We start from the raw sequence: 22,592 nt of genomic DNA, 5'->3' as shown, positions 1-22,592 counted from the left end.
CCTGTCAGAAGGTCTGGTTCACCCTTGACACACACAACTATTTCTGTTTAATATCCCATAAAAGCAAAATAGAATTGTACATAAGGCAATATATGATCAAGTTATTTCTGAACTGTTTTTTGAGAACATCCCTGGGAAGTTACAGGATTTGCACAAATTTAGCTGAGCATGCTCATTCTATTTGTCAGTCTAGACTAGTGTGTCTGGCTGATGTTATCCCCTAAACCTAATCTGTGTGGCACAGAAGCAGACTTGTTCTTAATATTCACTGTACAGACATCAGCAGCTGTGATAGCAATCTGTTTTCATGAGAAAACTTGACTAATGCAGTGGTGAATCCAATAATATTGCAATAAAAAAAACATATCAATATGATGCAACTATAAAAAAGGAACTCTAAGATGTGCTTATGTCGCTCCACACAAATGGGCAACAAAATCACTCACATCATCTGTTACGAAATGGTATTTTCTGCTTACATAACCATGTGTTAACTAGGCTCAATTTTGATCACAGACCTTTTACAAGTAAACACAGGAAATTCAGGTTACAGGCCACTGAGCTTTTCATTACAAAGACAAAATATTTCACAGTAATTAGTCAGCGCTGCTGTGTTTATATTTTGTCAATACTATAATAACACTCACCATGAAATCCAGAAATATTCTTACAGTTACTGAAGACAATAAATTGAAAACAATGCTCTTGTATTTGTGTTGTTGTTCATAAGTTGTATATATTTTAAGCTACAAAGTTTGACATTGAGCCATGTTTTTAACTAAAGTTAAAATCACATGAGAATATAGAAAGGACATCATAACACATAAAGAATTCTGGAAAATGATCATTTTTATTATGTTTTAACAGGATAGACCAACATGAATTAGTACATAACTGTAAAGTAGATGGAAAAGATAACATGGCATAAGAATCTCTTACAAATAAAAATCTGAAAAGTGTGTTGAGGATTTTTATTCAAGGTAAATACTTGGAACAACCACCTTTTATTGAAATTACAGCTACAAGTCTGCTTGGGTATGTTTTTACCAGGTTCTCTTCGAAATAACTCAAGCTCAATAAAATTAGATGTAAGTGCCTGAATATAGCAATTTTTAACTTCTGCCATATGTCCTCAATTGAATTTTGGTCTGGAATTTGACTGGATCATTCTTACAAATGAATATGCTACCATCCAAATTCACTCTTTACTGTCGTACACTATACTAACATGTTCACTAAAAGAGTTTATATAGGACCGTTTATTGCCGCAATGTAAAAACATATACAGTATATATTAAAAATTAAAACTGTCTAAATTCTGACTGTATAAGCTAAAGAGAAATGTACTAAAGTGAATAATAAACTGTTTTTAGAAAAACCGTCTAAACAAAAACAGATTCATATGATTATTTAAAAGATCACAGCTTTACTATAATCATTAAATTCTGAAAAGAAAAATGCTTAAACATACTTTTTTTTTTACATTTTCTGAAACACATACAAATAATCAAGTAATGACTTGCAGAATATTGCTTGTATTTAAATGAAACTATAAAATAATATGTTCACTTTAGGCTGTAAAAATATTTTTAGAAAAGGAAGAGCTATCCACTTTTAATAAGTAGATCCTGAATCCAATCTACAAGACCTATGATTTGTATGTAAACCTGTTGACTGATTCAAACTTCTTAACTAATAATATTATATACACAGTACCCCCTCTTTTTGAAACTAGAACTACTAAGTTGTGGCTTATGAATAGTTTATAAAAGTAGAGTTCATTTGGAAAAGCATAAATTACTTTACGATAATTTCAGAGCTTTTACAGATCAAAGAATACAGTATCAAGTTTTAAAAGACACAACAAATTTTGTTTTTCATGTTTTTGTGTGAAGCTTTGCTGGTAGTAATTAAATCATGCTGTCCTATATGACTTCTATAATCCAGCAGGTTATTAACATCATGTCAAAGCTGTGAGGTACATCTAGTTCAACTCTTCTGGAATCTGACCTGGTATCCTGAAACCAGTCTGCCTAGTTTGATCCAGAGTGGTTCTGGGACTGGGCATTGCAAAGCTTGCACGTGTCTCTATTGTGCAACTGGTCCTATGGAGGAACTGCAGGAAGTTTTCATGGCCTGAGCCCTCGTGGCTGGAAAAGGCCGGGTCTGTTGGGTATGCTGAGTAGCAGCGCTTCAACTTACACAGCTCCTCACGGATCTGTCTGTTTAGAAGTCCATAGAAGAAAGGATTCATAGCAAAGGAAGAATATGCCAACCAGGTCACCACTACCTCCAAGTCATTAGGAGTGTGAGGTTTTGAGTTCAGTATCAGATGGAGGTGGAAGGCAAAGTAAGGCAGCCAGCAGATTAGAAACTGACCAACAATAATCATGAGAGTTAGAGCAGCTTTACTGCCAATAAAAGGCCGATCTCTTGTTATCCTGCAAGGATAACAAGGGGCGTGGTGAGTTGTGATGATGGTCGTCTGACTGTTTATGGAGTCTAAGCGATGCTTGACCTGAGTGTTCGTCCATGAGGGCAGAGGCCCATGCTGCTGTGCTGCCACTCGGGCCACCTTGTACACATTGCAGTAGACAGCAAAGATCACCACAGCTGGCAGACAGAAACAGGTGACGCTGAAGAGAGCAGAGAAAATACGCCTGTGGTCCTTGTGGCTCCAGTGAAGTGAGCAGTGTGCCAGCACTGATGGACTTCTGGCCATAAGACGGCCATCCGAAAACGGTGGAAAAGCCCAGGATGGCCGAAGCCACCCACACCATCACCACAACAGCCAAGGTCAGCTTCAGGGTCATCTTGACCTCATAGCGCATGGGGTGGACAATATAGTAATACCTTTCCACACTGATGGCTGTGATGGTGAAGATAGAGGCAGCTATGAGGATTACATTGAGGAAGACATAGATCTGGCACTCCAGCACATTAAACACAACCTCAGCAAAGTACGGCGAGCTGGACACGATGCCGAGAGGCATGAGCAAGATGGCGCACAGCAGGTCCACTGCACAGAGGTGGCACACGAAGGCAAATTTCCTGAGATGAGGGGCTTTGATAACAACTACCATCACTGCAGTGTTGGCCAGAAGTGCGAGAACATTCAGGGTCACCATGAAAAGCAGTCCTGTCAGGTCTTCAAATCGAGTCTGCGGGTTGGGAAGTGTGCCCAGCTGCCTGCTGGGAGCAGAGGGCATGGGTGCCCATGCTGAGGTGCTCTCATTATATTCGGAGGTAAAAGCAGTGCTTGACTCTTCCATCATTCATATTAAAAGTTTCAAAGAAGATGTCTGTACTCCTGTTTTCCCCATTACTCTGTCATCAGCTCCAAGGATGTCTTAGAAATAAAAATCTCTTCACTCCTGAAAAGAAGAATAAACAAAGGTCATTTAGGCACATTTTTAATGAATTTCACATAAAGAGTAAACACAATTCAAATTTTCAAGCAATTAAAACATTCACTAAACGTAACATTTGCATACTGCCGTCCTTTATGTTTAAAAGTCAGTCCTCTACATGCTTATTAATGTAGAAGTATGCCACAGATGGCATAAGTATTGCCATCTGTGAGTTGTTTTTGTGTGCATCTGTTCAAATGGGACTAAAATTCAAATTCTTTTGGTTAGTGCTTTCAGATAGAGCACAGTGAATATTTTTTACCTAATAAAAATGGAAACCTGCTCCTCCTTCAAATCCCAAAAGCCACCGAAATCAAACAGACTGGGGGTAGTAACATCAAAAGAAAGAGATATAAAAGGTGATGGTACAATGAAGAAGTCTGTGAAAAAGTTTTTGCTCCATCACAGATTTCTTCTTTTACGGCTTTTTATCAGACTTAAACGTTTAGATAATTGATCAATCTATCATAATATTTTTGTAGATTACAAACTTCAAAATTAGAAAAAAATTATCTGAAGAGGAATTCATCTTCACTCTTTTTGGCTGAATTGTTTTTATTCAACACATTCATCCATGATGTGTTTTTAAGTGCCAATGGCCTGTTTTTAAATCTCAGTCATATTTTAAGCCAGACATTGATTAAGCCATTTCAAAATCTTAACTTTTTTTTTAAGTCATTCAGAGGTGGCCTTCCTGGTGTGCTTCATATTATCACCCTACAGGAAGAACATCCAACAACATTTTCTGATAGTAACCAGAAATTATGGTTCCATCATTTGTGACAAGTTGTCTGACTGCAAAGGGTGCATAGCAATCCTGCACCATCATCATGTTTGATTGTCAGGTCTAATGGGGATTTTCACAAGATATGATGGGAAAACTAACCTTTCAAAAAGTTATGCTTTTGCTTTGCCAGTACAATATATATTTTCCCCTAAAGGGATCACTGAGATGTTTTAGGTGAGAAGTGAAAAGGGATTTGTGTTCTTTTAGGTCAGCGCTTCTTTTCACCTCCGAGCTCTGTATGGCATGTATGCCATTTTTTCCCAATCTTTTTTCTTTTACTGTTGAATCAAGAACACTGACCTTAACTGAGGCAAGTGAGGCCTGCAATTTTTGAGATATTGTCACATTGAGTGATGTTCTTTGACCAGCCACTCTTGTGAAAAGGTCAAAACTGATCTATGTTTTCTCCATTTGTGGACGGATGGCTTCTCACTGTGATTCACTGGAGTCCAAAAGTCATAAAAATGACATTGTAACCCTTTTCAGACTAGTAGATGCCAGTGAATTTGATTCTCATCTGTCCTTAAATTCCTTCGGACATGACTGTGTTCCTTTATTAAACTTTTTTGCCTACTTTATGTTATCAGCTACATTCTATTTGAGCAATTTCTCAATTCTGCAAGTAAAACCTGAAGACTGAAGCAAACAATGTGGTTAATAGTAATTAGCAGGTGATAGAGTTTTTTCCACTTTCAAGTAAAATTGCATAATTATTGAAAAAAACGTTTCAATTGACTCAGGTTGATTCCCTTTCAATTTAAAGTAATTGGATTATATCAAACAAAAGCGTGATATTAAACGAAATACATCTATTTTTCACACTTAGCATTTCAGATATCTTAAATGCATGTCTTTATATGACAACACATTTTATTGTTTTAACATTCACGTGTTTCTTGGTTTCAATGGCACTGCATATTTTCATGAAAATAAACTTTGTTGATATGTGAAATATATTCTTACTTGAAGAAACTTAGATTTTAAAAACATGGGATGCAGTTGTTTCCAATTTAATATTAAAACTTCCTCTCATCAACTTGCTAAGATAAAATATATGGTTCTCATATATTTTGATTTCCCCTGTATTCACTACTTACAGCAATCCTGCACCATCACCACCAGTGAATATGTATGTTATACTTCTGATGTAGAAATATTTAAACCAATGACAATAAACAGTCAGGGTGTTGCTGTGTGGACCATAGTTTGTTGCTAGAGAAGCTGCTTACCCTCCAAAGCATGATTCAGGAGTTGAGAGAAATTTTCCGTAAATGAAAACAACTTGGCTAACATCCTCCTTTCACCCACTTCCCTAATGGAGTCCAAAGGGCAATCCAGGACACTGCTGGATTCACATAACTTCAATTATAATCTGTAATTACTAAATGCTTTTGACGAAGTCATAATATGAATAGCGGAAAATGCCAATGACTTTTTTTTCTTTTTTGTTCATTGTTTTGAAAACTGAGATATCCATGTAGATCCATGTATCCATGTATAAATAGATGTTTAAAATTAGCCTTGGTTAATCAGTAACAACAATGAAATCGTAGATATCTAAAATCTATTTTTTACTGTTAAGAAGTCTGTTTTAGAAATCTATGCTTCAAGATAGAAAATTATTACTTCTTGTTATGTAAAAAAATAAAAACCAAATCTAGATGAATAAGAAAGGCATTGGATATATTTGAAATGCTGGTTGTGAATACTGTGAATAATATGCTGTAAATTTCAAAAATCTTTGATGTCTAGGAAGAATTTACCATCTCATAGCTGCTTTAATTGATTTATCAATCGATTAAATTTATACATTTAGAAATGAGTACTTTTTTTCTTATTTCAATAAAATCTGTGTCCATTCTCAGGTTCCAATTTATACCAAAGATACAGTGCATTTATAATCCTAGATACATTCAACCAAAACTGTTTATTTTGGGCATAATTCAAGCATCTTGGAGAGCACTAAGTCCAATCAGATCTTGCATGGATTTAAAGAATTGCATAATTCTTTGAAGCCAGTAAAAATGTGTGAATTTTATTTCTATAAAATAATTTCTGCCCATTAAAAAAAAATAAAATAAAATAAAATAGACTTGACGCCTTCAGTGTATGTTGGTCTGTAACGAGAGCATGTCTGTTATGAGAACAACCTTACATAATATGAGGATGTACATTTTTAAGTCCCCATGCTAGGGGATAAACCTCTGCAGAACTGGCATGCCACTCACTGTCCACAAGAGAAGATTACAGCAGCAGAGAACATCAGCCCTTGCATTTAGGACACTCTGTCTCAAATATGAAACCCAAATATGATTTTCAAAAGAAAGACGCATGCAAATGCTGAGATCCACATAAAGATGATACTGAAGCATACAATGCATGTGAAAGTGTTAACATTACATTTAACTTCTGCTTGATGACTAGTCCCATCTTACAGTGTTTTCTATGTTGTTTTGTGAATGTTGTGAAGAAAGGATCCTCTTTGATGTTATGATGAAGGGTGGCGCTGATCACACACTAATCACTGTACTGCTAGCCGTGCAGCTGGACTGAAACAAGAACACTCATTATCTCTCATTTCTGAAGAATGGGGATAGATGGAGGAGAGTCACAGCGTCTCCCATGAATTATTCCTATTGATCATGTTTTGCTCTCCTTAGAGAAAGTCAATGTGTCCCTTACTTAATCTTCCTAAAGTTAATGTTGACAGTTTTTTTTCTCTTTTTTTTTTTGCTGTCAAAGTTTACAAATGTCGAGCAGATATCACTAAATGCTCAACTTGATGTGGTCATGTTAATTTGTTTAATAAGTAAGAAATAGTCTAAAGTTGAGCTGCATATTCAGAATTTAATAATCTGCCAGGGGGATTAATCCATAATTTCACAGCAATTTTATCTCAGATTAAATACAGAAAGTTTGTTTCTGATATGCTTCATAAAATCCCGAAGCAGCTATGAGATGGTACATTCTTCCTAGACATCAAAGATTTTTGAAATTTACAGCATATTATTCACAGTATTCACAACCAGCATTTCAAATGTTTTAGTAAAAAAAAAACCCACAAATAAGTTAAATAGGTAGAAAATAGATCCTAGAAATCTTCAGAAATGAATGGAAACTGTTTTCTTATTTAAGTTGAAATTAATATTAAAAGCAGCAATAGAAAAATACTGGAATAAAATAATTTGCAATGTAAAACATATGGTTTTAAAAAACAAGTGTATTAAAAAGAACACATCATCACACTATACACAATAGATTCAAAAGATTAATCCTAGGTGTAAATTATAAAAAAGACATATAGACATAATTTAAATGCATAATGCAGTTTTATTTAGGTATTTATTCATTTTCTAGTTTTAGAAGATATACTTTTGGACACATAATTTTTAAAATGATATTCCAGATCTCACCACTTCTCCTACAAAGTCTTTCACAAGCACATGGTGAAATTTGATGTAAAATATTTAGTTTCAAATTTAAATACTTCAGGGGGGGAGGAGTTCTCTGAATCATTGCTAAATGAATTTATTGATCGGATGATATTCTCTCCCTTTGGTACACCCATTAGTTTATGAGTTTTAAGGTGTCTTGATCATGTTAACATCACCAGGCAAGTATATACAAAATGAAAACACTTTTCAGTTTGTAAAAGTGAAAGTGAAAATGTTTAGAGTCCTAATTTTCTCTAAAAAGTTCAGTAATTCCAACTTTCATTAAAAAAAACATAAAATTAGTCTGTAAAAACATTTGACTGCTCATTTACACAAAAAAGTTACAAATCTTACATTTTATAACAGAGCCTTGGTCCTGTGAGAAGTTCTTGTATAGCTGAGCCCTTCCATGTGTCTTTCTGCTGCCCAAAGGTTTTCAGAGGCGTTAAAATCTTTGACAAAAAAAGATTCCTTAAAAAGGAACATATGACCTGAGGGAGCACTGATGCCACCAGTGTGAGAGGAAATGAACTGTGAGAACTGACTCAGGAGACTCAGACAGCTGCAGGGACGGACGAGGGAGGAGCCATCAGCTGATGATCACCTCAAATCCCTTCTTTCAAGAGGAAATGAGCACACCAAACCTCATCTATCCAATGACACTCACTCTTTCATCCATCTGCATGTGGCGGCGACTGTTACACACTGTATACTGGGATCGCGGTTACACATAATCCTTTATTCTCTCCATAGCTCCAGAGTGAGTGAGGGCACTGGAGGATTGGTTAGCTTCTCAACGTTACCACCAGATTCTGAAAGGTTCATTCTCAACATCTCAATTAGCCAAAGACACACCTGCGGGCGTATTTAAAGGCAACACCTCAAACATACTGTTTTTTTGGGTGACATAATGGAAAAAGTTGTCAGAAAGATAATTATGGATCTACACAGGTCTTTTTAATCCTTGGGAGTGAAATCCAAATGCCTGAATGTGCCTCATTTATCTGTTGAAACCATTATATCCAAGTATAAACAGCAACTGAAATGTTCATCATATCTTTCCAGGTGGAGATTGTTTCTATGTCACCAAGGTGAATGTGTTTTAGTGTGAAATGTGTGTAATACTCTGGAGCAAAAGCAAAACAAAACAAACAAAAAAAGTGAAACAGTTAAGTGAGAGTCATTGTCCAGTAGAACAAGCCAAGCATCAACATGGGCTAAAAGGCCACTCCGTTGGGGAAAAGTTATTATTCCCAAAGTGGCAATAAAAAAGGTTAGTTTGAAAATGAACTGAAGGACAAAAATCTTAATTTCTGTTGATGTGTACTATGGTCTGATGAAACTAAAGAGGAAATGTTTGGTCATAACAACCAGTGCTACATTTGAATTAAATAAGCTGAAGCTTCCAAGTTTGGGAATACCAATTAAACTGGGCAGAGGTTGTTCTGTTTTGTACATATTTTGCTGCACAAAAACACAAGAGACTGGTGCAACTTACATGTAGCAAATATATATAATTTAAGAACCCCAACTAATCTAAAGCAGAAAAAGTTTATTTAATATCAGACAGTGAGAGACAAAAGGTGATGTGACCTTTAACACAGTGGTCAAACAAGACTCACTACTGACATCTGTTGACTGACAGAAGAAAAAGACAAACAGAGAATATACTGGATTTTATTCTACTGACATAATTATAAAAAGACTTCCACTTAAATAATCATCTGAAACTGTGAACACAAAACTCAAAAACACAACATCGCCTTCAACACAGAGTTTTCGCACAGATCATCACAAATAACAACAGTTTGAAATGTACCTTGTGTACACATACAACATACACTTGACTGAGAGGTTACATGTTATTCTGTTTCTACGCTACCACCACTTACAAAAACAATCACTGCAACAGACACACTTGTGTTTAGGAACCTGGGTATATATATGACATTTCATAGTGTTACCAGCTTTTCAGACACTAAATAATCAACTCAGAGTTGTCAAAATAAAAAGTGTCCTATAAAGTTTTGAAAAAATAAGCAGCTTAATATGGGAAAAAACTTAACTTGGTTAAAGAAAAGGCAACAATGAGATTAGACAGTAATACAGTGGCAGATCAGCACCACTAGAAAACAGAATCATTTGCCATTGCATCATTTCTAGACAGAATCGAAGCATCTTGGCAGAAAGTTTGATCAACAGATGCTCTGTTTTCAGTTTTAACCAACCCCAACCTCTTCTTCAGCAGCTTGTCCTCGTTGTTCAGCTTTGTGCGGATGGCATATTTAATCTGGGTAGTGTCGACGCCAAACTTTTCTGCAACATGATCTGAAGAGGGAAAAAAAACACATTACAAAATATTAACGATATTAAAGTAGATATTGTTATGCTACATAGAGTGATATTTGAGTTTTGGCTGGTGTTCTTTATCTCACCCATTAAGCTTTTTAAGATCTCAGGTGGGAGAGGAGGCTTGTGGCTATCTTCTCCTGTGAAGTTGTTCTTCCGGCCCTGCAGACAGTGAGTGGCCAAAGTGTCTCGGTCGAAAATTATCATCAGCAGAGCGCCGACATACTTCTTAAAGTCAGAAATGTCTGCAACACGCTCATAAAGATCTTTTGGCACTCGTATATTCTCAGCAAGATACACAAAGTTAAGGTCATCCTGAAAACAAATAAAAAAATGGTCACATATAAATCACAGTCTCCATTAGTATGGTGAAGGATATAAATATTCTAATACCTGAACAATCAGGTTTGTCCAGTGTGATTTCAGAACAAAAACTGAGCTAAGTGCCTTTAACCGTTGTATTGGCAAAAGACTTACAGATCATTCTGGCACTGACCTCTGGGATATTATGAACTCCTCCAACATGAACTCCAGAATCGCTCAGGAAGGTCACGCCTTCATCAGTGTTTTGTGGTTCGACCCCAGCCTCACTTCCATGAAGAACGTGATCCAGAGTTACTCGAAGTTCATTTGCTGTGTGCCTCATCTGTATCATGAGCGTGTTCATCTCTGCAAATAATGTTAAATCAACACAAATACACTTGTAAAACACATTTTATATAACTTGATAACTTTGCCACAGAGTAGTCGTTGAAAAAGCTAAACCCAACGCAAGATAAGTATTCGCTGTATACAAAAATATACAGCTGCAAGACAAGTTACGCAAATCAGCTGGAGTCGTCCTGACCTTCTCACGCAGAACTAGATGATGCAGTGAGGCTATGGGATTATTGTTTCCTGCATGCACAGAATGTGTTCCTGCCCTGAGGAAGTAAAGCAGCTCTTTCTTTCACAGTTGCAGTAAAGTGTTTATGTGAGTTGTGTGCAAGGCCCTTGTATTAAAAATCTTTTTAATCTCTCCACAGAACAACTTTACACAAAAAGGTGGAAAACCATAAAAGGTCTAATTGCAAACTAGTATTTTAAGGATATTTTTTAAGGATATTGACTTGCTGCTGAAATGTGCTACACAAATAAAATTTGATTTGATTTGAGTTTTATCAAGTAGTGAGTATTTTTATGAATTTTATAGATTATTGAAACAATTTCTCAAAACATATTTACTTTCATAGTTGTGTATATTTGATCTTTGCAGGAGATCCAAGCAGGAGGTGAAATAACACCCTAAATATTTAGAATATGTTTTTGCTTTGATGAACATAATTGGTCTTTAAAGATGTTTCTATACCCTCAAACCAGTTTCTTTACAATTAATGAAGTCTTCATGAAGTCAACATGTAAGAAAGCTTCTAGGAATAACCACGATGCTTACACTGATATATAAAATATGACATTATCATAAAGTGAGTTGCATTACAAAATGCAATATAATTAAACTAATATTATACACTACCTCTAGTTTTCTTCATAATTGGTAATAACCCACAGTACAATCTAGAATAAGACTACATCAGATTCTGTAAAAGCAACCTGGAATCCATTTAAGATCTGAACAGTGTGGACACCAGAACTTTGCGTAATTAAAGACAAAAAATTTATTTACATTTTCGCTGCCATTAAATTTTTTAAAAACATTTTGAGTATTATTTCCTGATATTGTTTTACCTGTCAGATTTAAAATTTATTTATTTTAGTCACAGATGGGAAATATTTTTTTTAACATTTGACCAAACAAATCTGCAAAAATATGACATGGACATGATATCAACAATAACCACACATCTGCTTGACGTCACATAAAACCATAATGTGCTCATGACTGGAAGTGTTACTAGATTAATGATTGATTTCTTGGTGTATCTTTCCACCAACCTTTGAGTTCCCTCAGCTCTCTCTCAGCCAAGATCCTGCATCTCCGCTCGTATTTGAGCTGCGCCTGCAGCTGCTCTATTTTCATGAGGAGGCTGACGGTGTCCGTCCTGATGCCTTGGCTTGCAAAATGTTCTTCATCAAAGTCAAAAGTTTCAGGCTGCCAAAAGAGAAGAAAAGAGACGGTAAATAGTTTCCAAAGAACGTGTAATCACAGCTCTGCTTCAGAGTAAGCATGGGCTAGTTTCTGAGAAATAAAGTGGCTGTTTGAGAATATTTCCAGCTCTGAAAAGCAACGTCCTCGCAAGACAATTTAAGGAATGCCATCCATCACTCTCATTAAAATAATTCTGTTTGGAAACTACAGTTGTCAAGCTACTAGTGACATGTGGTTTGGGATTAAACCGATATTTTGTCGATTTCAACCCTGATCTGGCAGCCATACTGCTCCTTCCATTTCTCTCATCGGTAAAGAAACCATTTTTTTATGGATGCAACTATAGAAGATATATAGCATATCTATTTTAACTTCTTTGATTATTATTATGATCCCAAATGAAACCTGTCCTCCTGTAGTTGAATATTATTTTGTGGTGTCACAAAATCACGTTTTCTTACAATAGACTATGAGTAGTTTATGAAAAATTACTTTAATTCATTGATTTCCAAAGAGGTACGAAACGCCCTGCGGCAAATCTGTTTTGAACCAGACTTCTTTAAAACTTCAAGCTACGAAAATGATAGCCACCCGGTCAAGATTTTTTAGTCGTGCTTCAGATCGAAACAATGTCTTTGACACAACAATGTCTTAAAATAGCAACTGTTGCTTTTCAGTGGATGGAAAGGTTAAACGGAGTTCATTGTGATCACTTCGTTGGTGGGAAGAGGGGAGTGGCTGGACTCTTCTGCCATCCTGTATCTGTCCTCCACAGACCCACTGAACTCATGGACATCTAAAGGGCTGCCGATCTTTATCATCTTCACTTGCGGCTGTCCTGGACTTGATCCAGAGCTTCTCTTTGGAGGCATTTGGGAAGAAGTAAATCTGGACATATAGAAAGCACATTCCAAGTTTTGATTTTCTCCACAAACAGGGGGTCAGACAAACTTTTCACATTCATTTAGCGATCATTCCTTATTTTCATATTAAATTATTTAATGCCAGACAAGATGGAGAGGTTTTATTGTTTAGATCGCTCCTACTGCCCCTTGCCTCCTTCTCAGCCCCTCCCACTAAAGCAGCTGGACGCACAAACTACCCATCAGCTGTTGTTAAACCAAGCTTTAATGTTAGTGCATAAGAGTCTCACCTGACCGATTAGATAGCCTTCAGGGAGAGAGCCTTAAAAACACAGTCACCTAAGACAAAGGCAGCGGAATACATGGAAATACTGCGTAGTAGAGGAAGTAGTAGTACTACTCCAGTATTACAGTATAAAGGTCCTGATGTAGTTGCTTAATTTTTTTAACACGCGCGTAAAAGATTTTCACTCGCATATGCGTGAAATATTAAGTGTATGTTTATATTTAAAACTACGTGGAAATTATGTGCTTTGAAGTGATATGTTTTAAAATCCGTATTTTTTTACAAATATCTGTGGAACATTGCTGAGGAGAGGTAGTTCCCGAGGGAAGCATTTTTAATCTGTACAACTTCCTGTTCCACCCCCTTTCAAGGATTCGACCAATGAAAAATCACTATTCCGAGAAAAGGCGGAGCATTTTAAAACTGGCAAGGTTCCGAGCCAATCAGTATTTGTTCTCCTAGCCGGGCATGGACTACCACATTGGTTGCGATCTACACATGTGGCTTCAATGTTCCTGCTAAGAGTAACTTGAGCAGCGATAGAGCTAAAGATTTTTTCTAGAACGTCTTTTGTCACATATCACAATGTCGTCGTCTTTTTTCATCAAGACAAAAGGAAATCCTAAAACGACCAAGAAAGGCAAAGAAACAGCAGCGGTAAAGCGGAAGGTAAGTTGAGTAAACTGTTAGCAATCAAGCTAAGTCATGTTAGCAACTGTTCGTGTTTATGCGCTCAATAACTGTTGATTTTGTCTTTTGCTGCAGGCTGATGGAGATTCAGGAGGACAGAGCAAAATACGAGCAAAGAAATCCAGCAGCAAATACAATGAAGAGATTTCCAGTGACTCTGAGGTGGAGAGGTAAGAGAGAGGATGCTACTTTTTAAATTGGACTCTTGATTCTGCTGGTGAAATTAACTTGGGCATTGTTGATTAAACACATATTATGAATTTTCTTTACGTACTAAATTCGTACTTGTTTGGAATTCAGGTTGGACTTTATAATAATATTTCCCTTTGCAGAGTTGAGGGAAAATAGACCCTCTTTTAGAAATTGCAGCTGTTGCGTTTTGATTGAAATAGATTTTAACAGAAACAAATGGTGTGTTTACAACGTTTTCAAAAGAGTTGTATGTTATGACAAAATTTAAATACAAAAATTATGCGTGTATAGTAAAAATGAAGATAGCTATTTGAAATCTGAATCTCTGAGGTGATTATACTCACCTTGTTTTGTTACTTATTACAGTAACAATACGAGGTGTGATTAATAGACAGACTTTTAAACAGCGTTAATATTTTGCTGCTTTTAGTTAAAAAGAAAAAACCCTGGAAAAATTCCAACAAAGTTTAAAAAAAAGAATAGAAAGTTTTTACTGAAAAAGTAAAATGTAAATTGTAGTTTGTCACAAAACATGTTCCTGGGACAGGTCTCCTGAATCCATGCTACCTAAATTGCTTGGTGATGATTTATTGACGTCCAAGCAGGTCTTGCATACAGTGATTATGATTAGGATAAATTTGCGTTATGTTTTGCAGGCTTAATTCACAATTGCAGAGATTCAAAGTCGAGGTGGCAGAAACTGTTTACATGACAACCACTATTTATGTACTCAATACATATGGTCTTTTTTGAAAAGAGTCATGAAAGGAAAGCCACAAGAATTCCTGTAAGGAACACAGATGATGATGCTGATTCCAAAAAAATTTAACTTCTTGACTCAAGTGCAGAACATTGTTTGTGGGAAAATAACACCGTAAATCAACCTGAACACACAGGTGGCAATATGTTTTTCTTCAGCAGCAACAGGTGAGCCGATCTGAGTTGATGGAGAGAATGGATGGAGCTGAATACAGGACAAGTCTGGAAAAAAAAATATTAGGGCCTGTAAAAGACTGAGATCTGGAGCAAAGGTTCACCTTCCAGCAGGACAACCATTCGAAAAACACAGCCAGAGCTACAGTGACACGGCATAAACCACCACAACATTCATGTGTTAGAATCCCCTAGTCGAAGTCCAGACCTAAATGAATCAGTGGCATGAAAATCTCCATCTAATCAACAGGAAGAGGAATGGGAACAATGTTTGTCTCCAGATTTGAAAAACTCATAAAAATATTCCACAAAAGACTGAAATTACAGTGAAAGTTTGTTTTCTTTCCACTTCACAATTGTGCTCTAATGGGGCGTGCTGTGGTGGCGCAGGGGGTTAGCACGCCCCACGTTTGGAGGCCTCAGTCCTCGACGCGGACGTCGCGGGTTCGACTCCCGGTCCCGACGACCTTTGCCGCATGTCTTCCCCCCTCTCCTCACCCTCCTTCCTGTCTGCCTACTGTGGAAAAAATACGAGCCACTAGCGCCGCAAAAACTCTTCGGAGAAAAAAAAAAACAAAAAAAAACAAAACAATTGTGCTCTAATTTGTATCGATCTAATACACAACATTTCTAAAACTACACTGATTTTTGTGGTTGCAATATGAAAAAATGCAAGATACACATAATCAAATTCTGATCTTCTAATAAGGGTAAAAAAATGCCTAAGAACAAGTGATTCACTGTGATTCAGGATGTGTGTTTATCTTGTTTTTTCTCTGTAGTCCTAACATGTCCAAGAAAAGGCAGGCCAAAGAGGAGATTGAGTTTGAGGAAACTCCACAGGAGAAGAAGCTCAGATTAGCTAAGCTTTACCTTGAACAACTTAAAGAAGAAGGTAGGCTTGTGTACATTATTGTATATTAGTTAACAGCAGCTTTGCTATGTTTAATATAAGATTTTAACATATTAATTGTTCTTCATAGAGGAAAAGAAAGTTGAAGATGAGTCATTTGAGGCAGATCTGATAGCTGGACGGCTTCAAGAAGAAGTGGTAAGAAGTGTCTTCTGGTTGTGCATATTAGGAATTTCTGAAGACCCACAGAAAGATGAACAAACACATTTTAACCAAAAATACACGTCTTGTCTGATGAGACTTCTAGTTTGTACACCAGCTTTATTGTTCTAATGTTTTATTTCCTATCTGCTGAGACTGTTTGCCATTTGGAGGTCAGGTTAACATACAGTAAGATACAGTCACTAGAAGTACTTTGCACTATTCTAGAAAGTATATTTAACCCTCTGTTTAGTAGAGTAGTTGTATAAGCCAAAAATATGGACTTTTGACATGAAAACATGTACAAACTCTGTAAAGTCTCATAACAGCTGAGTAGTAGATATTTTCTTGCTGAACTCCTCTCTGTTTCACTTACCGTTTCTCATTTTATTTCAGCTTGAACAGAAAGGGAAGCTCCAGCGTCTTATAGCCAAAGACGTAAGTTTGGAAATGTTTTTCTACTCCATACCTTCACATATCTAAGGTCCTTAAATAATATATTTAATTTTCTTTTTGTTTAGCTGATGCCACCAGATGCTTCAGAGATCAGAGTGCTAAGAGGTCACAAACTACCGATTACGTGTCTGGTTATAACTCCTGATGACAGATGTATCTTCTCAGCTGCCAAAGACTGCTCCATAATTAAATGTTAGTATTTGGCTACGCATTTTAACTACACTGATGAAAACTGGGCTGTAAATCTGTTAATAAACCTTGCTAAATGATATCTTCAGGGGATGTTGAAAATGGGAAGAAGCTCCATACAATACATGGTGGAAGAAAAGGTACAGAAGACCGCCATGTTGGACACACAACTCACATCCTGTGTATGGCCATATCATCAGATGGGAAATATCTGGTGAGAAAAAGTCTTTTGTTTTCTGTTGATTCCTGATTTTGTTATGGAAATGTCTATATCACACCTCTGTTGTAAAATTGCCACATTAAATGTAACAGTGACATCTTCAAACCTCTTCAGGCCACAGGAGACATGAACAATCTGATAATGATTTGGGAGGGAGAAACGTGTAAACATCTGTATAAATTTACAGGACACAAAGGCCCGGTGTCGGTACGTTCTCCTCCTTTTACCTAAAGCTTTATAGAGCTTTTCCCTTATAAAATGTTTTACAGGTTTAATTTGTTGTTGCAGAGATGAATATCTTTCTGTTTGGTACTCAGGGTCTTTCATTCAGGAAGGGAACTCATGATCTGTACAGCGCCTCTCATGACCGCTCAGTCAAGGTGTGGAATGTAGACGAGAACGCATACGTGGAAACTCTGTAAGTCGCTCGGCAGAAAAGTAATCCTTTATAGCACTTTTTTTTTTTGTCTCTTATGTTTTAGTCTGATAGCGTTGCGTTTGCAGGTTTGGCCATCAGGATGTGATCACCGGACTGGACAGTCTGAGCCGTGAGCGCTGCGTCACTGCAGGTGGGCGAGACGGCACCGTCAGAGTGTGGAAGATAGCAGAGGAGTCGCAGCTGGTGTTCCACGGACATGAGTGGGTTTCTGTAGATCTCTGACCTAAACTTGTTTTTTGTCAATATGTAATGCACTAACTGGTTGAAATTCATTGCTTACTCTAGTAAGCAATGTAGTGTAAGTTTCACATATATTGCATGAGCTTAAAACTATAGGTTTTTTTAGACAGTGCAAATAATAGGAAACCTTTGCTGTCTCACCTCACCTTCACTTCAAATATAGCGTAGTCCAGTGAAGCACAGAGGAGGAAAACTAACGCTGCTGTAAATCACAGCAGAAATCCTTTGACAAACTAGTTTTTATTTGTAAAGCAAGAGAAGTACAGACTGTGGCCTCGGCTGCACTGCTTTACATATCGGTTTCCTCTTGAATTCTCCACCTAGAGAAACATGAAAAAATCCCATCAAGCGTTGAAATAACTATTGTGAACCAGTAGGTGGCAATCACACCAAAAGTAACAATTAGAGACACACTGATCAGAAGTGTGTGGCCGATGTTATTAGAAATGTTTTTTAAGACGATTGTGATTTGTCCTATAGGATTTAAGACCAATATTAAATAATTTATTTTTTAAATATTTAATGAAATTAGGAGCCAACATCATGATGCATCTGTGAGAGCAAACAAACTTAACATAATTCTGGAGTTCACTTTTAATTGGCTACATTTAAGCATCTTGTATAAGTTAGGTTTGCATTACTGGGACAGCAGCCTGGTGAATTTTCTAGAGGATGTAGATCTTTACCTTCAGTCTTAGACTTTGAAATAGCTCCTGAGTTTTTAAAATCCAGCATGTTCAATAACAGACAGAGGTTGAAACCTCAAAAGGCTAAAATACAGCTCCACTCTTTTCAGCTTTCCTATGCTACTGCATACAGACGTGTGTGGGTAGCAGAGTTGTGACAGGAAAAGCGAGACAGAAAAACAATTTGTGAATTTATTGTGCAAAAACTCAGCAGAGTGTGACATCCTGTTCTCAGCCTGATAGCAGAAATTGCCCACAACGGAAGGAGAAAGTGAAATGTTTTTCAATTTGAAACAGTAACATTTAAATACTGATAAAACAGCTGCATCTGGAAAAACCGCTTCAAAGCTAAAATTACCTGAATCATATCTTAAATATGTATTTACCACATGCTGGTAAGTAACATGTGAAATATGAGTAAGATTTGACAAACCCACTTGGGTTCATATTTTATCATAAATTGAGGTAAATATAATTTTGGAAAGCATTTTTAAAAATCTATTCTTTCACAAAATGTATTTGAACTTCTGTGGCAATAAAAAGCAGACGGAAAAGGCACAGCTGTATTTTATTTATTAATATACATATATATTTTAAATAAGCTTGTGCCTTCTGTTTGTCAAGTCAAGTTTATTTGTATACCACATTTCAGCAACAAGGAAATTCAAAGTGCTTTATACCATAAAAACTTCATTCAGTCATCAATTATGAAACAAGCAATAAACATTTAATTGCTGTTGTACCAGAACGCACATCATCAGCAATTTAGAAATGTGCTCACATCACTTCAACGACGGCCTGGATGAAGGAGCTGCCAACACAGCAAAAACAAAATGTATCTGTTGCTTTAAGCAGAGTTAGGTCAAATAGAAGGATGCTGACAAAACAATTTAAAATAGATTGAAACATAAGATGATAAAATACATAAATGATTTTTACAGTTGGGTAACAGGTTCCCTCTAAGGTGTGACACTTTTACTGAATAATGCAATACACCAATACAAAAAAAAAAGGCTTTTTATACCCATGTAAATACATGTTGATAATTTTACTGTATTTATTTGTTTGTATCTATAAAGGGACACACTGTAATGATGTTATTGTCTCCCTCTGTTTGTCCTTTAGAGGTTCGATTGATTGTGTCCAGCTCATAAATGAGGAGCACATGATAACAGGAGCAGATGACGGGTAAGAGATTTTATTTTCACATTCATGGTCACTCATTTGTCCACCCACCCATTATGTTAGTAATCTACCAGGATCATTTATTTCTCTTTTATGCCTTCTTTTCATTTTCTCAACAACCTCAGCTCAGTGTCTCTTTGGAGTGTCAACAAGAAAAAGCCTCTCGGCACGGTGAAGCAGGCTCATGGCTGCCATGGCGATCCGGGGCTGGAGCAACCTCATTGGGTGTCCGCAGTGGCAGCGCTTCACAATTCGGATACTGTAGCCTCAGGTGCCTCTGGCTGTGAGAGTCCTCTTCACGAGCTTTTTAATAACTCAACAATATGCTGTCCGCCAGGCATTAGACCACATACACGTGGATATTTAATATTAATTTTACCAATACCCCAAATTTAGGTAATTAAAGAGTGTTGCACACAAGAAGAGCATCATTAAGGAGATTTACCCATCTAGACCTCAAACATTTAACTTGTGTGCTTCAAAGTGTTGAAATGAGGGTGAGACCAAACTAAAACGTCTCTTGAGTCCTTCAAACAAAAATGTTACAGCTGCTTCAGAGTGGTAAGACTTTTAAAGAAGTCTTGAGCTGCACAGAAAGCTGTCTGCTAATGAGAGACATTCAAAAAACTGTCAACATGCCCAGGTTGGAGCAAATTCACCTCAATAGCAGACTACAAAATGTTAGAAGTCTTCAAAAACCCGACATTTTATCAAATACTTAACGCAGCTTCTCACTGCTGTTAACATGGAAGGGCATGTCTGTACAACGACATGTTTAACTTTAATGGGAGACGTGTGACGAGAAAACATTTGCCCTCAGAGAAAACAAAAAAGCTGATTCAAGTTTGTCAGAGAGAATGCAGAGATTTTTTTGTATTTACCTGAAGTTAAATCACTTTCTTCTACTGGGATAAATAAAACATAGATATCCATATGTGATCATTTCTTAAGGAACTGATTATATTAGGGTGTTAAAATTTTATATGGATTTAAGTAATGTGTTTGGTTTTGCTGTGGTTTCCTAGATTAAAACTGGATGTGTGTGCTTTATATGCTAACCATTGTTTCCTCTGCAGGTTCTCACAACTCCCAGGTGAATGTGTGGAAATGTGGCCAGAACTACCGTGGCCTGCAGCTTCTCTTCAGGGTGCCAGTGGTAAGATCGATTGACTTGCTCCTATTTTGAAGTTATTATTTTTAAAGTAGTTTTATCATAAATGTAAACATGGTATGCTAAGCTCAGCTACAACTGTGAACCACCAATCTTTTCCATGACTATGTACAGATTGAAACGAACATATGTTTGTCTGGGATCAATAAAATATTTTTCAATGTGAATTATAACTCACTTTTGGGTTCAATTAGTCTTGCTGAATGTGTTTTCTGTCCTCCTTTTTTCTATGTTTTAGTCTGGTTTCATCAACAGTCTGAAGTTTTCGAGCTCTGGGCAGTTCTTGGTGGCCGGAGTCGGACAGGAGCACAGGTACCAAACTAATGTTCATGTTGCCATGGAAAAATCTATGACTGCAACTCAGAAGCATACTTAGTCTGTGCATATTCTCTAGATGGCAGTGTTGGACCACTCTTGTAACAGAAATGCACCAAACTTATTTAAACAACAACAAAAAAGATTTTATAGTAAAAGAAATAAGAGGAGAAACATTTTAAACCTGATTAGTCTGATTCTGAAACACTCTGAATGTTTCAGCTCTTCAATAATTTTGTGAAATATCTTGTAACTTGTATGTGGACTTTTGTTTTGTGTACAGATTGGGACGATGGTGGAGATTGAAAGAAGCCAAAAATGGGATTTATATCATTCCTCTAAAAAGAAAACCATCAAATCCAGAAGAAGCAAAACAGACAGAATAAGGACCTTTTTTGTAAATTAAATGTTTAAAACCTACAGTAAATTCCTTTGTTTTCTTTACTTTTAAGCAGTTTGAAAAACCTGAAGGGTATTTATTTAGCCACTAAGTTTTTCAGTAGCTGTTTTTATGGAAGTGCAGCTTCATATTCTGTGAAAAAATCACAGCCTTGTGGGTGAGTTCGACTGCGACGGGGTGGATGAAAGGTGTGAAGAGGCTGCGTTGTATCAGTCTTTGCATTTCCATCCATGGTAGCTGCCTCTGTACAGATTATTCAGAGTACTAAACATTAACATGATCTCAACTTCCCAGATTCTTTGTTGATAGGGAACATTTTAAGTTCTGATTGCAATTTTATCAACTTCACATTGATAGACAAAGAAGTTAAACATCTGACACCAATGTCAGATGTTTAACTGACAAATGTCAGTTGATGTAGACATTTGTTTAGTAAAACAAATGTGTTTTACAAAATTTGTGTAAAACACAAATTGCTTAATTTGTATTTAGTAAAAATGTTTTCAGGTTCTTGCTGATTTGTTGCCAGGCAAGTATTCACTGAAGACTTGGAGCTGGCCTTTTAGGTGGTGTTCATGTAAATGTCAATCTCTATTGTGCAGAGGAGTCTCTTCTCTTAGACATGACACTGAGGTGCTGTTTGTGCCAGAAAGCCCCGTAAGGATGAGCTGCCTTTTGATTCTTATATTTAAAAATTCCTGAATTTCTCCACTGCATGACAATAAAATGTACCTCAAAGCTGTGGTGATGAACCAAGCAGGAAGTAAATGCCGTTCCCTCTTAATACATTTAAAGGTACTTAATGGTTTCAAAAAGCCTTTAATTAGCCTAACTACTGGGTGTGTTCAAAATATTAGCAAAGCATCGCTGACTTAATTAAGAATCGTTTTTAACTGAAGGAGGAAGTCAGCTGGTTGTACATGCAGGTTATAATGAATTCCTCATCAAAAATCTATTAAAGTGCAGATGTTCATCTCAAATGCTTCAAATTGGTAGATAATTTATGAGATGTCATAACCAGAAGAACCTGGAAGAAAACTACATTTTAAAAAGATCAAAGAATATCCAAAATGTCAGATGCAGTCAGTGGTCAGCTCCAGAGTCATCTAAGAAAATCTACAGTTACCTTTGGCCCAAAGGTAACTGTAGATGTAGGTTATGTTACCCAAAGCCTTTGGGCAATGCAACAACAGGAAGATGCTTATCT

General features: G+C 36.6%; 3 protein-coding genes across 4 annotated transcripts; 1 reads left to right on the top strand and 2 right to left on the bottom strand.

Moving 5' to 3' along the window:
• Positions 1-829: 829 nt before the first annotated feature.
• Positions 830-8,997, bottom strand: LOC116709936 (probable G-protein coupled receptor). The gene is given in 3 exon segments (XM_032548655.1): positions 830-2,698; positions 2,700-3,374; positions 7,986-8,997. Coding segments are annotated over 2 exon segments (1,290 nt in total). The 5' UTR covers positions 3,276-3,374; positions 7,986-8,997; the 3' UTR covers positions 830-1,984.
• A 171-nt stretch (positions 8,998-9,168) lies between these two features.
• On the bottom strand, positions 9,169-13,349 carry LOC116710368 (uncharacterized). The gene is made up of 6 exons (XM_032549390.1): positions 13,220-13,349; positions 12,780-12,954; positions 11,913-12,069; positions 10,477-10,649; positions 10,067-10,295; positions 9,169-9,959 (listed from the first exon to the last, which is right to left on the bottom strand). The coding sequence occupies exons 2-6, from the start codon at positions 12,936-12,938 to the stop codon at positions 9,757-9,759; spliced, it is 921 nt and encodes a 306-aa protein (XP_032405281.1). The 5' UTR covers positions 12,939-12,954; positions 13,220-13,349; the 3' UTR covers positions 9,169-9,756.
• Positions 13,350-13,675: 326 nt separating this feature from the next.
• rrp9 (ribosomal RNA processing 9, U3 small nucleolar RNA binding protein) lies at positions 13,676-21,405 on the top strand. 2 transcript variants are annotated; one of them, XM_032549388.1, is made up of 15 exons: positions 13,676-13,884; positions 13,981-14,075; positions 15,813-15,925; positions 16,014-16,081; positions 16,481-16,522; positions 16,606-16,732; positions 16,819-16,943; positions 17,064-17,156; positions 17,267-17,367; positions 17,454-17,588; positions 19,440-19,502; positions 19,625-19,782; positions 20,576-20,655; positions 20,909-20,982; positions 21,269-21,405. In XM_032549388.1, the coding sequence occupies exons 1-15, from the start codon at positions 13,801-13,803 to the stop codon at positions 21,369-21,371; spliced, it is 1,461 nt and encodes a 486-aa protein (XP_032405279.1). In that variant the 5' UTR covers positions 13,676-13,800; the 3' UTR covers positions 21,372-21,405. The 2 variants fall into 2 exon arrangements, with proteins under 2 accessions (XP_032405279.1, XP_032405280.1); XM_032549389.1 differs by having other exon boundaries at positions 13,677-13,884; positions 19,625-19,770.
• The last annotated feature ends 1,187 nt before the right edge of the window (positions 21,406-22,592 follow it).

This window comes from Xiphophorus hellerii, chromosome 20 (assembly GCF_003331165.1).
Source record: "Xiphophorus hellerii strain 12219 chromosome 20, Xiphophorus_hellerii-4.1, whole genome shotgun sequence".
NCBI classification, from domain to species: domain Eukaryota; kingdom Metazoa; phylum Chordata; class Actinopteri; order Cyprinodontiformes; family Poeciliidae; genus Xiphophorus; species Xiphophorus hellerii.
The sequence above is the reverse complement of the archived record's forward strand: the minus strand, read 5'-3'. Positions and strand labels throughout refer to the sequence as shown.

What these genes read in the sequence shown, in the direction of transcription:
- LOC116710368 (XM_032549390.1), bottom strand. Translation starts at nt 12,938, where the DNA reads ATGCCTCCAAAGAGAAGCTCTGGATCAAGTCCAGGACAGCCGCAAGTG. An exon ending in CCCCTCTTCCCACCAACGAA is followed by an intron (nt 12,070 to 12,779) that starts GTGATCACAATG and finishes CTCTTTTGGCAG; the next exon opens with CCTGAAACTTTTGACTTTGA. An exon ending in AGAGCTGAGGGAACTCAAAG is followed by an intron (nt 10,650 to 11,912) that starts GTTGGTGGAAAG and finishes CATTATTTGCAG; the next exon opens with AGATGAACACGCTCATGATA.
- rrp9 (XM_032549388.1), top strand. Translation starts at nt 13,801, where the DNA reads ATGTCGTCGTCTTTTTTCATCAAGACAAAAGGAAATCCTAAAACGACC. An exon ending in CATCAGATGGGAAATATCTG is followed by an intron (nt 16,944 to 17,063) that starts GTGAGAAAAAGT and finishes AAACCTCTTCAG; the next exon opens with GCCACAGGAGACATGAACAA. An exon ending in CTGGTGTTCCACGGACATGA is followed by an intron (nt 17,589 to 19,439) that starts GTGGGTTTCTGT and finishes TTTGTCCTTTAG; the next exon opens with AGGTTCGATTGATTGTGTCC.